The sequence below is a fragment of the Anthonomus grandis genome, chromosome 6, assembly GCF_022605725.1.
Source record: "Anthonomus grandis grandis chromosome 6, icAntGran1.3, whole genome shotgun sequence".
In the NCBI taxonomy this organism is placed as follows: domain Eukaryota; kingdom Metazoa; phylum Arthropoda; class Insecta; order Coleoptera; family Curculionidae; genus Anthonomus; species Anthonomus grandis.
In genome coordinates, this window is record NC_065551.1 from 30,142,977 (window position 1) to 30,157,384 (window position 14,408).

At 29.9% G+C, this 14,408-nt stretch overlaps 2 protein-coding genes across 5 annotated transcripts in view; both read left to right on the forward strand.

Annotated features, from left to right (window-relative positions):
• LOC126737370 (protein bark beetle) overlaps window positions 1-4,780 on the forward strand; it is a 35,808-nt gene extending 31,028 nt beyond the window's left edge. For 3 of the 4 annotated variants that reach the window (XM_050442242.1, XM_050442244.1, XM_050442243.1), the window contains 2 exons: window positions 290-543; window positions 1,984-4,780. In XM_050442242.1, the coding sequence (XP_050298199.1) occupies window positions 290-543; window positions 1,984-2,763 (1,034 nt within the window). In that variant the 3' untranslated portion in view covers window positions 2,764-4,780. The remainder of the gene's footprint in view (window positions 1-289; window positions 544-1,983) is intronic. The other variant, XM_050442245.1, reaches the window with a different exon arrangement.
• Window positions 4,781-10,151: 5,371 nt separating this feature from the next.
• The window catches only part of LOC126737096 (uncharacterized), a 50,887-nt gene continuing 46,630 nt past the window's right edge, over window positions 10,152-14,408 (forward strand). The window contains exon 1 of the mRNA XM_050441808.1: window positions 10,152-10,675. Within this exon, the coding sequence (XP_050297765.1) occupies window positions 10,610-10,675 (66 nt within the window). The 5' untranslated portion in view covers window positions 10,152-10,609. The remainder of the gene's footprint in view (window positions 10,676-14,408) is intronic.

The window sequence follows — 14,408 nt, forward strand, 5'->3', positions numbered from 1 at the left end:
ACTCCATTAAAAAAGGCTGTGGATCAAATTTATTTCTAATCCACTTAATTTTGGATTTTGGTTAAATTGTGTGGTAACAAATTAAAACTTATCTAAATGTAAATAAATTGTATTACTGCCTGATGCGTCTTTTGTTCAACTAAAATTATATGTTTATCTTCACCTATTTGTAATCATATTAAAAATTTTCATCGTAAAAAATGCCATAACTTGAAACCTTTTAGGGATGGAATAACATAATTAAATTCTTAATTGCAGACACTGGAGTAATATATACATTTTTTTACAGATCCTAAAGTGAGCATCAAAATCCAACCTTTAGCCGACGACTTGGTGTCGATCTCAATTATTAGTAGTTTAGTTGTGGCCGTACTTCTAATCATTATTGTGCTAGTGTTTTGGTGGTATAAATCTAAATATAGACAAGCTCAGCGGTTAGAAAGAAGAAACAGCATAAGGCAAAGCTTACATTCTTTAAAATCAGTAGGATTGTCATCTACTTCATTTGCGGATCCTAATTATAGAAAGAAAATGGGACAATTAGTAAGTATTTACATCTCTATATTATGAAAGAATATTTATAAGTTTGTAGTTCTTATTTTAAACATTGTTTTTCTAAATAGCCACTTAAATAGCAAAAATATTCTGACCTTGAACCCTTATAATACCCGTATTATTAGTTACTGATTAGTAGAAATGCTAGTATCAGCATTTTCGGAAAATATAATTAACAATTAACATTTTTATGGTTTTATCCCAGTTTAGTGCAGTTTACAAAATAGTTTATCTAGGTCAAGTGTATATAATTACTATATTTTGAAATCATAACAAAGTTCGCAATATTTAACAACAATGATATGGCAGGCAAACAGGTTTGTTTTTATGTAAATCACATAGTCAAAAAAATTAAAGTTAATAAATAGCTTAGATAATTAAATAAAGTACTATTGAGATTTTTTATTTGAAGTTCGGAAAATAGGACATCATATGAATTAGTTCATTTCCTCGCTGAGCATTCATACTATAATCTTAAAGTGGAAATTAAGAGACAAAGGGAATACATGTCCTAAAATATGCTGTTCTTATTAGAGTGCAGCTGCACTCAGGTGCAGCGAAGTCCTACTACAGTAATTTACAAATTTACAGTTAGCATCTTGGAATTAATTGGGTGTGATTGATTTTGAGGAGATGAGTGTTCGCATGAGAGAATATTGATGATTGAGGTTAAAAATAATCAATCAACTTTATTATTAATGTAGATAATGTCAAACACCTTTTGAATATTCTCAAGTGTTATGCGTTAGTCTGTGTATGATTATGTTACGCATTAATGCTGCGTGTTCCACCTAAAATTCTCTGATTAGCTGAAAGTTGTATTCATTAGTAATTGGTTGTTTTCGTTAACAACTTTTGCTTTACTTGCCTGGATTTGCTCTTCTTAGTTCTAGTGGACTTCTTAAATAGTCTGGTTCTGTTTCAATAAATCTTGCAGCAATATGTGCAAATCATGGATATTTCTATATCAACCAGCTCTAGTAAAACTCAATACAGAACCTGAGTGCGGTTTTGCAACCTTCACCTCTTTTTTTTTTGGATTTTATGAATAAAAGTCGAGTATTTGCTACGTATTTTTATCAACAATGTAATTGGGAAGATAGTTAGACACTATATGTCAGCGTTAATTACTATATTGTTCGAAACATATTTATTTTATGAGATTTTTATTTTTGGTATTGGTAAATGGCTTAGTCGTAACTTAAAGGATTTAATCTAGCAAAAGAAAAATTGCTTATAATGAATTTTCTAATTCTAGATAGGAGAATCATGGGTAATAATGCCCATGATTCTCCATTTATTTTAATTTTAACCATTTAGTGCTTTAGCTTTTATCTCTTTAATCTCTCTTTTTATTTAGTATCAACATACTTCGATATAATTTCCATTACTGGACATATCTAACTATTATTCTTCATTTTCTTGCAGAGCTCTAGATCAACAGATACCTTAACCAAAGCTTCCGACTACAAGAAAATAATAAGTAATGGTAGTATCGACAGCATGGAAAAGTCTGCCTACAATTCATCGATAGAGGACGATCAGTCATACAACACCTATGAAACGCACAATCCAACAGCGACGTTTCCTTTTAACTCCTCGACACTTGAATACCACAAAAGTCCCAACAAGTTCGAAAACCAATACGCCAAACCGACGGGACCGTTTGACTTGGCTTTTAAAAATGAAGGGTTCAAAGACAATTCCACCTTCGCTACTAACAGCAACTACCAATCACAGGCCGGTAGTGTGCACGATGGAGGAAGCAGCAATGACGAAACTCCCATTATTCAACCATATGCTTCTAATAATGTCACGAGTTATCCCCCAAGTAACTATTACAATACAGATACTTTGCCTTTAAGAGACATTTCAGAGCCTAGCATTGGCCTGATACAAGAACTGAAGTCTAGATGGCCTAAAGGTGAGAAACCGCCCACGCCTCCTAGGAAATATTCGCCAACCTACTCGGATCAATTGGCTCAAATGCACTATACCCCAGACTATAATTCCGTAGGTTTGGCGCATCCGCACAGTGCATCAGACCTTAAATATGCCGAAACTAAACCGAGTAAAGTGAGGGCAAAAAGTGAGGTTTTGTTGGAGACAAATTTTGACTATAATCCCAAAGAAGAACCGTTTGCACATCAGCAGCCCCTGGGGGGCTCTGGTAGGTGGAAGAGTCAACCACTGGAAACAGCTATGTAACTTTATTAGATCAGTGAATATGAATCTGTGATATTAAGGTATATATTATGTATAGTCTTACTAAGGCTGTAGTGTTCAAATATTGAAAAAGGGAGAGGAATGAAAGGGTTTTATGTTAAATTGATCAAAAAAGAGGTTGTAGATCGTTAAAAATAGCCTAATTAAGTTTGGATAAAATTTTAATCTTAGTTACAAAAGAACTGCCTTAAAATATGTAGGGTGTTCTAAAATTCAATTAGCTAGAGTCTGCACAGTTTTTTAAAATTAAAATGGCATATAATTCAAACCTTATTAAAAGGTTTTAAGACATACCCAACCTGTTTTGAATTATCATCATTTTCCAAACTAGAGTACCTCAAAATGAAAATTATAAATAATAAGGATTATGATGAGGGATTAAATTCTGGTAAAACAGTTTAAGGTGAATTTCTGTCTTACAAGTCTAGTTTGTTAATTTTTTAAGTAATGATCCAATAATTTTTTTTATAACATAAGGAAACACAAAGATGATGACGTTTTCTAGTTTTATAATTAGCATGGTAATGGTGTAACTGTTTTCGTCTTTTTTTTATAAACCCATTGATAGCCTTTTTGTAAAACTTAAGTAGTAAAGGCCTTTTATTTTATAAGACTCAATTAATTTTTTTTAAAGTAGCGCTACTAGTAAAAATTTCACATTTTCACGCTCCTATTAGTCTGAAGCATTTATATTGGCTATTTGTTTAATATTTGGAAACTGCTACTTATTACCGGGAAATTTTCAAATTCATTAGTTATTATCAATACCAATTTCTAGTTGGCATCTAAATTAAAGTTACAGATATTAACTGGAAAATTCCCAATATTGACTGCAAGTGATAAATGTTTAAAGAAATATTATTTTATAATATGCCTATTACATTTTTTTTGTATGTATTTATTTAGTTGTTTTTTTCTGCAATAAATTATAGCCAATTTTTGAATTATTTGAAAATTGTTTAAACTGAGCATAAAAGTATTATAGTAAAGTGTTTTTGTCAATCTCATTTTGTTTTTTGCCTGCTATTTGACTACGTTTGCTGCTTAAATGGAGCCATAGCATTTTTTTATAGAAATAGCAACACAGGTGTTTTAAAGTATAAAAAGTAACAAATTTAAATATAAACAAACTCCAACTAGAGTTTATCCTTTAGTTTTTTGAAAACTTGCTTTAGTTTTTTGAAAACTTTTTTTTTCCAACAAGAGTTTCTTTTTGGCAACTCAAAACATCTATTTAGCTTACAAATTTGATTTTAATAATTGGTTAGTTTCAAAAAATATATTTTTTTAACTGAAACCAGAGAAAAAATCTGATAGCTCCTGACCAGGCACTTTAATTTTTTACATTTAATGCATGCAGTTAAGTTAGAAAAGTCTTAGTGACAAGTAGCCTCTAGTCACGACGAAAAAGAATTTTAGCATAATTTCAACCTTTGACTAGTTGAGAGTAAAGATTTGGATGATTTAACAATATTTTATGATTTAACACTAAAAAATATTTACAGCATCATTTTTTTTATATTTAAATGAAGACAGTTAAGAAATTCTTAGTGATGCCTAGCCTTTGGCCACGCACCACTAATCATATAAAGACTTTAAATAGTAATGAAATAAACTTAGAATTAGAATTTGTGAATTAAAATTGTGACTAGAAGTTTATTTCATTACTATTTAATGTAAGCCGGTCTCTTTGAGAAAAGATGGACTATTTCTTGGAATATAGAGACTTTGACCACGCAAGTGAACTTACTTTTATTACAGTAATTATAAATTTCACTAACAATTAATGGAATAATTGTTTTTTCTATTAAATATTTTAGTTGCCTTTTTTTGCTCTTTCGAAAGCAACGTGATATCCAGTAACAGATGTTCATAATTTGAGATGAAAAAAATATATATAACCATTTTTATCTAAAAAAATGCTATCGATTTAAATTTAAATATATTTATTGAATAACTTGAAAAAAGTACCACGTCAATCTGAAGAAAAAAATGCACTTTCCACAACTTTCCAGCTCGTAGCATATTCAAATAAAATAAAGTTAACGATAGTGCATGCTTAAATTCACGCACCCTGTATACGTAATACAAGATAGTAGTGATTGGAAATAACATTTGTATTGATTATTTATAACAGATAATAACTGCGAATACCTGGATCATCAGTAGAATCATCCAGATATTAAGCGAACTTTGTAATAGTAGCCTTAAATAGTAATAAAAATAATAAAAAAGTGGATTATCATTTTAATTTAATAAAATGGCAAGTGAATTTTAAAAACATAGATAATTAAATACCATGAGTTAAATCTACAAAGAAATATGTCTAGAAGAATAAATATATCTCCAATATCCAATAATATTAAAATTATAAAAAAAAATCCTCCTTAAAAATGTTAAAAAAGTCCAGACAAAAAAATAAAAATATGTCGTTGTATTAGACCTATTAAAAGGATAATTGTAACGTAAATATCATTCCTATATGAAAACCAAATATTATCGATGTTAAATGTACTGAAGTACTAGACTGATTTATAGGGCGACCGAAAAAAAAATGTATTCAAGATTTTGCAAATTTAAATATTTTTAAGGTGATTAACATCAAACCCTAATAATATTTAGATAATAAATATTAAGATAATGACTTGAACTGCCAGTGTGTTGAAAGGGCCTTCGATGTAATAGTGTGCTCTTAAGGAGGTGCCTTATGAAATCTTTTTTTTAGATTTCATTTATATAGTGATGTAAATATTTATTTTGTACTATAGTTAGACCTAGTATTAAGGCAATAGATTTTTTAAGCCGTCCGTACTGTACAGTATGCTAAAATTAATAAATAAAATGTGTATTATAGGGATTTAACCAATTTGCAATGTAGTTGCATTAGTTATATTCATATTTTTTAAATTTGTTATAATTTTCTTTTCAAAAAGAAGAAATTTGAGTATATATTGTTTACTTTGTTATGTAAATTTTTTTCATAGACATATTTTGTTGTATAAATTGTTCAACAAGTCTATAAAAGCAAGCTGTAAATGTATTTGTTTCCGATTTTATATTAACCCTTTTATTTAATTTAATGTAAGAAAAAAAGACTTTAATGAGTAGTCAAATATTGTATATTTTTATTTTAGGGAAGATCTATTAGTTTACATTAGGATTTTTTATTGTTATTATTTAGTTTTATTACTTAAAAGCTAAATATCTTACATGACTTTATTGTGCAATAATAAATTTTAAATTTGGCTAATTTTTTTTTATATACATATATTAAATTATCTAAAATATTGTACAATTTTTTTATTGCCAACCTCTCCTCAATGATGTAAGTTTATCTATTTTCTACCAATTTGTCTTCAAGGCCAATTTATTATGTGTGATAACTTACAGGTGTCTGACCTACTATTACACAGTCAATCAGATAAGAGATCTTAATAAAACTTGCAAAGGCTTTTTTTTTGTAAAAAGTGTAAAAAGTTTCATCATCAGGATCAATGGTAGTCCGCTCTTTCCATATCTTTTAGTTCTTAATATTACATTAAGTAGCCAAATAATATATGAGAGTATTACTTGTATAAGAAAATTTGATAACCTTTATTTCTAGAATAGGACAAATTGAGATTACGATTTTAAATAATATACATTAATTATTATATGAACCTCTTTCCACATATACATGTAAATAATAAATAAATTTTATATAGGTAACTTGTAATATTCTGTTTTTTTATAGATCATTCTCATTACGTGTTACTTGATAGTTTATTGACGGGTATAAATTAAGCAAAAATAGATCAATTTAATTAAGGTAAGTTAAAATTCGAAAAAGCCACAAACTAAAATTGGCTAATGATCCCTAATTTTCTAAACTTTAATACTCAAGTTTCGTTTATTTGTAAAAAATATATAAAGAAAAATTTTAAAAAGAAGAAGAAAGGAAAATAAAATATATCAGATCGGTTTAGTATGTTGATAGATGACAATAATTTTGGTTTATTTTATTTAAGCTACGGCCGAGTCAAAAAATACATCATTGCCTGATTACAGTCCCCTAACGTATGTACTTTACTCTAACAAAAACATCAACATTTCTAAATTTTTTTAGTGTTTTTAGTAAAGTGTTTTAGGTTATAAATAACACTGACTGCTAAAATTCACTTTTTATTGAAAACTGTGAAAGCTAAAAAAGTAAGGCTAACAGCATTTTTAGTACATAATGCGAAACTAACTTCATGCTTTTAAATCTTGTACCGCTTAATATTAAATTTTTTCAAAATGCTTTTTTCCTTAATTTAGCCTTGCAGCCATGCAGCACTGATATGAACCATAATTTAAAAAAATCTGACATGTTCTTTCAACTTTTAAGATTAAAAAGTTTTAATCTTCTCCCGAATATGCTAATATCGTTAGCGAAACACGTGTCGAGAGTAAAATAAAGAGTTTTGGTTAGTGGTAAAACTGTCTCGTAATTTAATAACTAGTTAGTAAGGCACAAATAGAGTGAGTAGCTTGTAGAGTCACAAAAAGTGCACTGGTTTCTGCGGAAGTTCTAGTTGACCTTCATCACATTCCATATTAGAACTTCATATTGGTATAACGTTTCCTTAAACCTAAATAACCCCTTCACATTCTTTTATTAGCATTTTATGGATATAATGGTGATATTCTGATATCCATGTTGGGCGCCAAATTAAAATTTAAAAAAAAATTATTGATGAGTCATAAGTGTGGCATAACTTTGTTGCTGGCGAGGACTATACTATACTGCATTTTAAATAGGTAGAGAGTAATAAAAGTAATTTGCCGAGAGTTTTGTGATTATCCAAGAGCATAGGTAAACTTAGTACCTAGTTAATGAATAAAGCGAGTAAAAAAGGCAGGGTTCGCACGCTATAAAAAGGGTACACGAAGGGTCGGTTTTTAAATGAAACACAGATCAGTATAATATTTAATATACTAATTTGGCAGGTAATGTAAACTTCATTTAATCCAAATAGCCAGGTAATCCAAATAAATAGTTAGGGCTGGTTGTAAAACACTGAGTATAAATATTCATTCAAAAGTGTTAACCATGGTAGTATTTGCTGTATGCATGGTAGTATTCGGTGTATTACGCCGTAGTGCTACAGATATATATAGTGCATTCGTTTTAAAACGAATCACCCTTAATACCTTCTTAAAAAAAACACGTCAATTTAGATATACAGGGGTACGTTTAATGTTATATTTGACAAAGTTCTGTCAATCACCTCCTAACCTCATTTTGATATATTACATGCTGCTTACAATGAGACATCATCAAAATGTCTATTCAACAGTGCCAAAAAAAATTAAATTGGTTGACGTACCAGCGAATAGTGACCAAAAATGTCTGAAAATAATGGATATTTTATCCACTTCAAACTTTTGTATTTCAAATGGCTACCCTAAGTGTGATTGGCTAACTGACAAGAATATTGAGTTTGAACCTAACCTGATAAAGAAAAAGAGTTATAGTATAGCAAATATAGTCGAGCATGTCATTAAAGAACAGAAAGTGAACCACCTGATGGATCAGATCACGTGAACTAGTGGTTCACTTTCTTCTTCACGGTGGGATCTGAACCACCTGATCGATGGACCCTTTTTGAAGGCAGTTCACCCTTTAATTATGTGGTGATGACAACCTTTATCAGATTATTATATATATTTAATATTTTTTAAATTTAATTATGTCATTTTATTAACGTTTATTTAAATCAGGTGAGGAAAAATATATTTTTTATGCTTAAAAACATAATATGTATTATTTATATTTTAGTATTCTAGTACGCCTTTGTCGTACCATTCTTAGCGTTTATCTCATGGATAACAATAGAAAAAGCTCATAAACCGACCCAAAACCGGGCAAACCTGGGTGGTACTACCTGCACTCGGTAAAACGAATTAATTTCGCAATGCAAACTATGGAAATGGCATACAATATTTGAGGGTCACCCTGCATCCCTGCTGCATACATAATAAGGTTTTATTAATATTTACCTATTTGAAATAGACTATAATTGAACTGCATCTAATAATTTCCATATTTTGGCGAAAGAGCAAGAATACGCGAACCGGCTAGTTATTACTAAATTTTCCCTAACAATAAACGCCAAAAAATTATTCAAACACGTAATCTTATTTAAATGCATCATAACAAGCACCATTATACCTTTAAAAAGAATGTTACTAGACCATTTCATTCAAGACTATAGCAATAGCCCGAACGCACATGCAGACTTATTCAACACCACACTGTAGGGCGCCAAAATGTCTATAAAAAACTTAAATTCTCAGTCAACCACCTCAACCCAAACCTTAAATATTTGATTTCTTTCAAGAAATTAGCAAAACAAAGACAAATCAACAAAAAGACAAAGGTAGAGTAAAAGCATGTGCTTCACTTTATTAATACGACCCATTGTTCATAGTTCATTGTTACATAGTTTCATATGAAAACTTGAGTTAAAAGCAATTTTGTCAACCAAGACCCAAAAGGAAAAAACAAATTTGAAAGGTATATTGCAACACCAATATTTTTATTCATTAGGGAATATAATGGGACATAACTAAGGAATATGGTACTATAAAATATAGGAATTTCAAAACGTGATCGGCAAGTTAAAAATTAAAGTGAGAAAACACTTGGACGGTTTATTTAGATTAGGATATTTTTTAATTAATTTTAACGGTTTAAGAGCCTTATCAGTTGTTTGAGAAATTCAACATTTATCAATTTTCAGTTAGTACAAAGAGGGAACAAATTCTGGAGGCTTCCGAAGTATTTATAGATAATTTAGAACTTTATAGAATATTCTTTGTTAAATTATACAAAATGTTATTGTGCGATTGGGGTAGGCCTAATACAAATAATACTTGCTATTGTATTCTTTTATTTGCCTGCATAATAGTCCTAAAGTAAACAGATGAAATCCTTATTACGTATAAAATATGTATTTTCCTTTTATCCCAATTTCTTAAAGTACTATTTACTATGCGCATTTTAGCATAAAAAAACAATTACACAGAAATTACATAAGATAACCTTATCGCAAGTAAATGAAATTGCCTCGTATAACCCTCGAAAAGATTTCGGTCCTACGAGCCGGACCAACATCAACCTGACGTGATATTAAGGCGACGTTGCCGTTAGTACGCCGCACGCCTCTCGTCCGACTTTGGAAGCAACTTGTTATACGTTATGCAACCATTGCGCGAGACAAGGATAGCGAATCGATATGTGGGCGAACATGAATGCAAGTAAACACTGTAGTAAACACTGGCCAATCACAGACAGTCAGGAACCAGGCCTTAGCTCGTCATCAATGGAAGTGGGACGACCATTCTCGGTGAAAAGGGGAGGCCGCTGGTAACGAAATTGATTTTTTTCTGATTTTAGTCTCGTTTCGGTGATAATATGGGTGTTTTACTAAAGTGCTTTTGAGGATAGTTTTGTGAATTTAGTAAAGTGTCATTTAAATCGGACAAGGAATAAAAATAATCGGCTAAAAACATGCTGTCGCACCTCGTAGTAATAATGGATCCGCCCACAGTGATAGTGGAGATCAGCTGAACTAGCTTTCCGTACAAATCAGTAGTAGTAAGAACCCGGTAAAGAGCGGATCGTGGCTTCATACAAAATTTATTATGGCAGCATTCTGCTTCTGAACTCTTGACTCTGAACTCTGAGCTATTCTTGGTGAGAGTTTCTTTCGTAAACGATCGCGTGTCACGTCGAATTTCCGTCCGCAACGGCTTAAATTAATCCTCCAAAGTGGCGAACTCGTCGGGAATACGAAAAAAAGACATGTTAAAATTCCTCACGCACAAATTAAAGACTCAGTCGATAAACGAAGAGAACTATAATCAAAAGGTGGGTAAGATGCCTTCATTTTGTAAACGCATTGTTTTTATTTTGATGTGTAAAATCATAGTAACCTCGAGGAAGGTCACAGAATACGTAGAAAAAATGGCTGCTGCGGGTCGAAACAGTGGAGGATCCGAACAAAGGAATGCACACGGTTTTGGACCTCCTGACATTTTACTGCTTTCTAATTTCTATTATGCGACTGTACTAATGCTGAATAATGTTCGTTCAATATTTATTTAGGATTCTCAGTTAACGTGCTTAAAAATTCAAAAAAAGGTTCGTTAATTTTCACGGCAATAAAAACAGTTTAAGCTCGAATGTGTGCTTAAAATAACGACCGGCTGTACGGATAAGAGTATGAACAAACAAAAATTACATTTAAAAAATCAATATATGTACCTTTCCCGGACAAGCTATTTGCTATTTTCATACCGAAGAGGAACAAAGAAAAATGGCAAGCTGCAATGATAGACGCGGAATTCTCACAGGAGTTTCGCGTTTTAATGGGAAATAAGATTTTATTTTAAAACTCGGTTTTTATTTACTTTCGTGATTTTAAAAGTACCTAGATAAACAAGTTTAAACAACGTTTCTTAAGACAAGTTATCATAGAAGAACCTTAAAAATCACGTGGTAAGCAAAACAGGCGAAAGCAATTTTTTCCCGCCCTTTAAGACCTCAGATTATCTTTAAATCAACCGAAATAAAATTAGTTATCATAGTACCATGGGACGTGGTAGGTACAGGTAGGACCGACAAAAAACATTTGCCGCTTAACTTCCTAGAGTATCATTTACTTTAGCTATGAATAGCATACATAGTTCGACTTGGCCTTGAATGCGTTGACATCACAAAGAGCCTTGGAAAGATCATAAAAGATATAGCACATGGTAGGTAGAGGCTGGACATCCTCCGAATACATTGAATTCATCTAAATAAAACACGTTAGATAAAAAAATTATTTGTTAATATCATGTACGTATTCCAATTCGTTTATTTATACGGGCAATAGAATAGGTAAGGTAAGGTACAGTCTTTACCTTTAAATCTGATGCATCAAAAATTTGTAGCAGGAGAAAAGCATACGGAAACAAAAAAGCGAAAAAGTGGAAATATTTTTTTAATGATACTTGTGTAATTTTTGAAGTTAAAGAAATCGCTTGTCACATTTTATGGTTCAGGTAATTTGATACTTTGCCAATACAATTCGTACGAAAGAAACCAATAATTAGGAAAGAGTACTAGGGGTGTACCATAAAACTAGACGAAAACGTGAGATTGAAAAATATAAAAAAGCTATTTTAAGAAAAAGATATTTCAGTAGATCCCTCTCTATTTGTACTGTAAATGGAGATTATTATTTATTATAAGGAGATATTATTTAAAGGAGAAAATAAGTTAAATACAGAAAAAGGATGCTATTTGGTTCATAGCATATAAACAAAAGGAAAGCGTTTTTTTGGCGCCCAACAGTGTAAATCAGCAGTATCCACTCTTACATTAATATTTAAAATAATGTAAAATTCCATGTTTTTGCATCGATTATAAATGAGATAACAGATAGATGTTTTATATTACATATTATGGTAGTTAAGAATATTTAACAGTTATGTATAAATGTTCAAATAAAAATCTTATTAAACAAAAGTGCAAATGTAATTGTGGAGGGCATTGAGAAAAGCATATTCAGGGTATGGTGATAAATAGGGGCGTAACTCCTTTGTGTTAGTAAAGGAATAAACGTAAATAGGAACTTTTGTCTAACGTGTATAAGTATAATATATGAAGATTTCTACCGAGGAAGCTTCATTGACGATATTTTAATAAAATAAGTTAGTCTAACAAATTCACAAAATAAAAAACCCACAATTACAAAAATAACAATAATATTATATGACTGAAAAAAAATTATAAAAAAGTGAAAAAGAACAATTAAACTTTTTTGATCAATTTAGACTTTGTGCTGTAGAAGGTCTAGGCTAAAAATTATTTATTTATTTTTCTTAAACATCCTACAATTACTATGATAGAACAAAATATGCTACTTTTCTCGAATTAAATTAAGGCAAAAACAAGTAAGATTTTAATTAATTTTATGTTTACTTAAAACTTTAACACATAGTCTTAATAATTACAAAAAAGATTCATTAATGACAATTTTCATTGTATAAATATAAAAATGTATGAGAGGTCATATACATAGAAAGAAAATATATATATTAACATAAATACTGATTTTTTTATAAAACAAGATTTTTGAAATTTTTTTGCTACGATTTTGGCAGCCAGACGCTAAACATCTCACGGCCTTGCAAAAAAATTAAAAATTAAATTCATTGTCAGATTAAGCAGTAGTCACTGTCAGTGTTTGTCACCATAATACAAAATTTTGGCCACAGTTAGCCATATAATTATGATTTTACGTGTTAATAATTGTTATAATAACTAACTATGAAAAATACCTCAAAATAACTTTTAGTAGTAAATATTTAATATTTCAACTTGTGAGAATAATTTGGCGCCCAACAGTGTGTATGTTATTGTCAACGATACGATAAACTATTTTTCTTGGATCTGAGCGACCTAGTCTGGACAGTTTTAAGAATTTTTGAGTTCTGTTCTCATTTTATTATAACGTATAATTTTTTATTAATAAATCGACTTAATTTTTTTATTCGAATAGATACTTTGACACGAATTAACCATTGTTTTAGGGTTGTATGTATAGATACTATTTTAAACTATGTTGAAATAAATTTTGTAAAATTTCTTGAAACCGCGATATTTTTATTAATATTTAAGAAGTACCTAATAGTGGGTGTAGGTAAGATCGTCTTGGTCATACACTAAATAAAACTTGCGAATTATTGGCATTGTTATACGATAAAAAGTCCATTTACCCAAGAAAAAAAAAGAGCATTGGTGTTGGAAGAAAAATAAATTTTATATTATGCATGCCATGCAGACATAAGATACTGAAGACAAAAAACTTACGAAAATTGCAATTTTTGTTTGCGTTTAAATAAGATATTGCATCACGAGCTTCATTAATTATAATTAATTAAGAACAATGGATCTATTATACACACATCGAAAAATATGCAATTTTTTAACAAAGGAATGCATATAAATAAATTATCATTTAAAGCCAAAATTTATTGCTTTTTTTGGAATTTAACATACATTTAACAACGAAACGTTGTCTAACAAAAAAAAGATTTATTTAGTACTATACTAATACACCCACAACCACCTCTATATTTTCTTGGGTCAATTTGAACAAAAGCATTATTTTTGATAATACAATAAATTTTAACTAATCCTAAATTAGAAATTAATTTTAATAAATACTTAGTGGCGCCCAACAACGTAATTCAAACAGATTTAACTTTTTACCAAATTACAATTTTTTTAAATAATCTTATGAGTTTATTTAATTTTGTCCTTAATCATCAATATTGTGTTTTAGTCGCCACTATTTAATTAGCATTATTAATTATTTAATTGACAAATACGTAATGAGATTTAAAGGAAAAAAACCAAATTTATTTTGCTTTTAAAGGTAATTTGTAGGGGTTTCTAGAAATATTGTAGCGACACGTTGAATAAGTCGCCATTCATTATTAATAATAAATAATTATAAACAGTTTATATTTCCATATTAAATTATAACAAACTTTGCAAAATAACTTAACCTGTAAGAAAATAAGAAAGCTATCGATTTTAGTCATCCGAA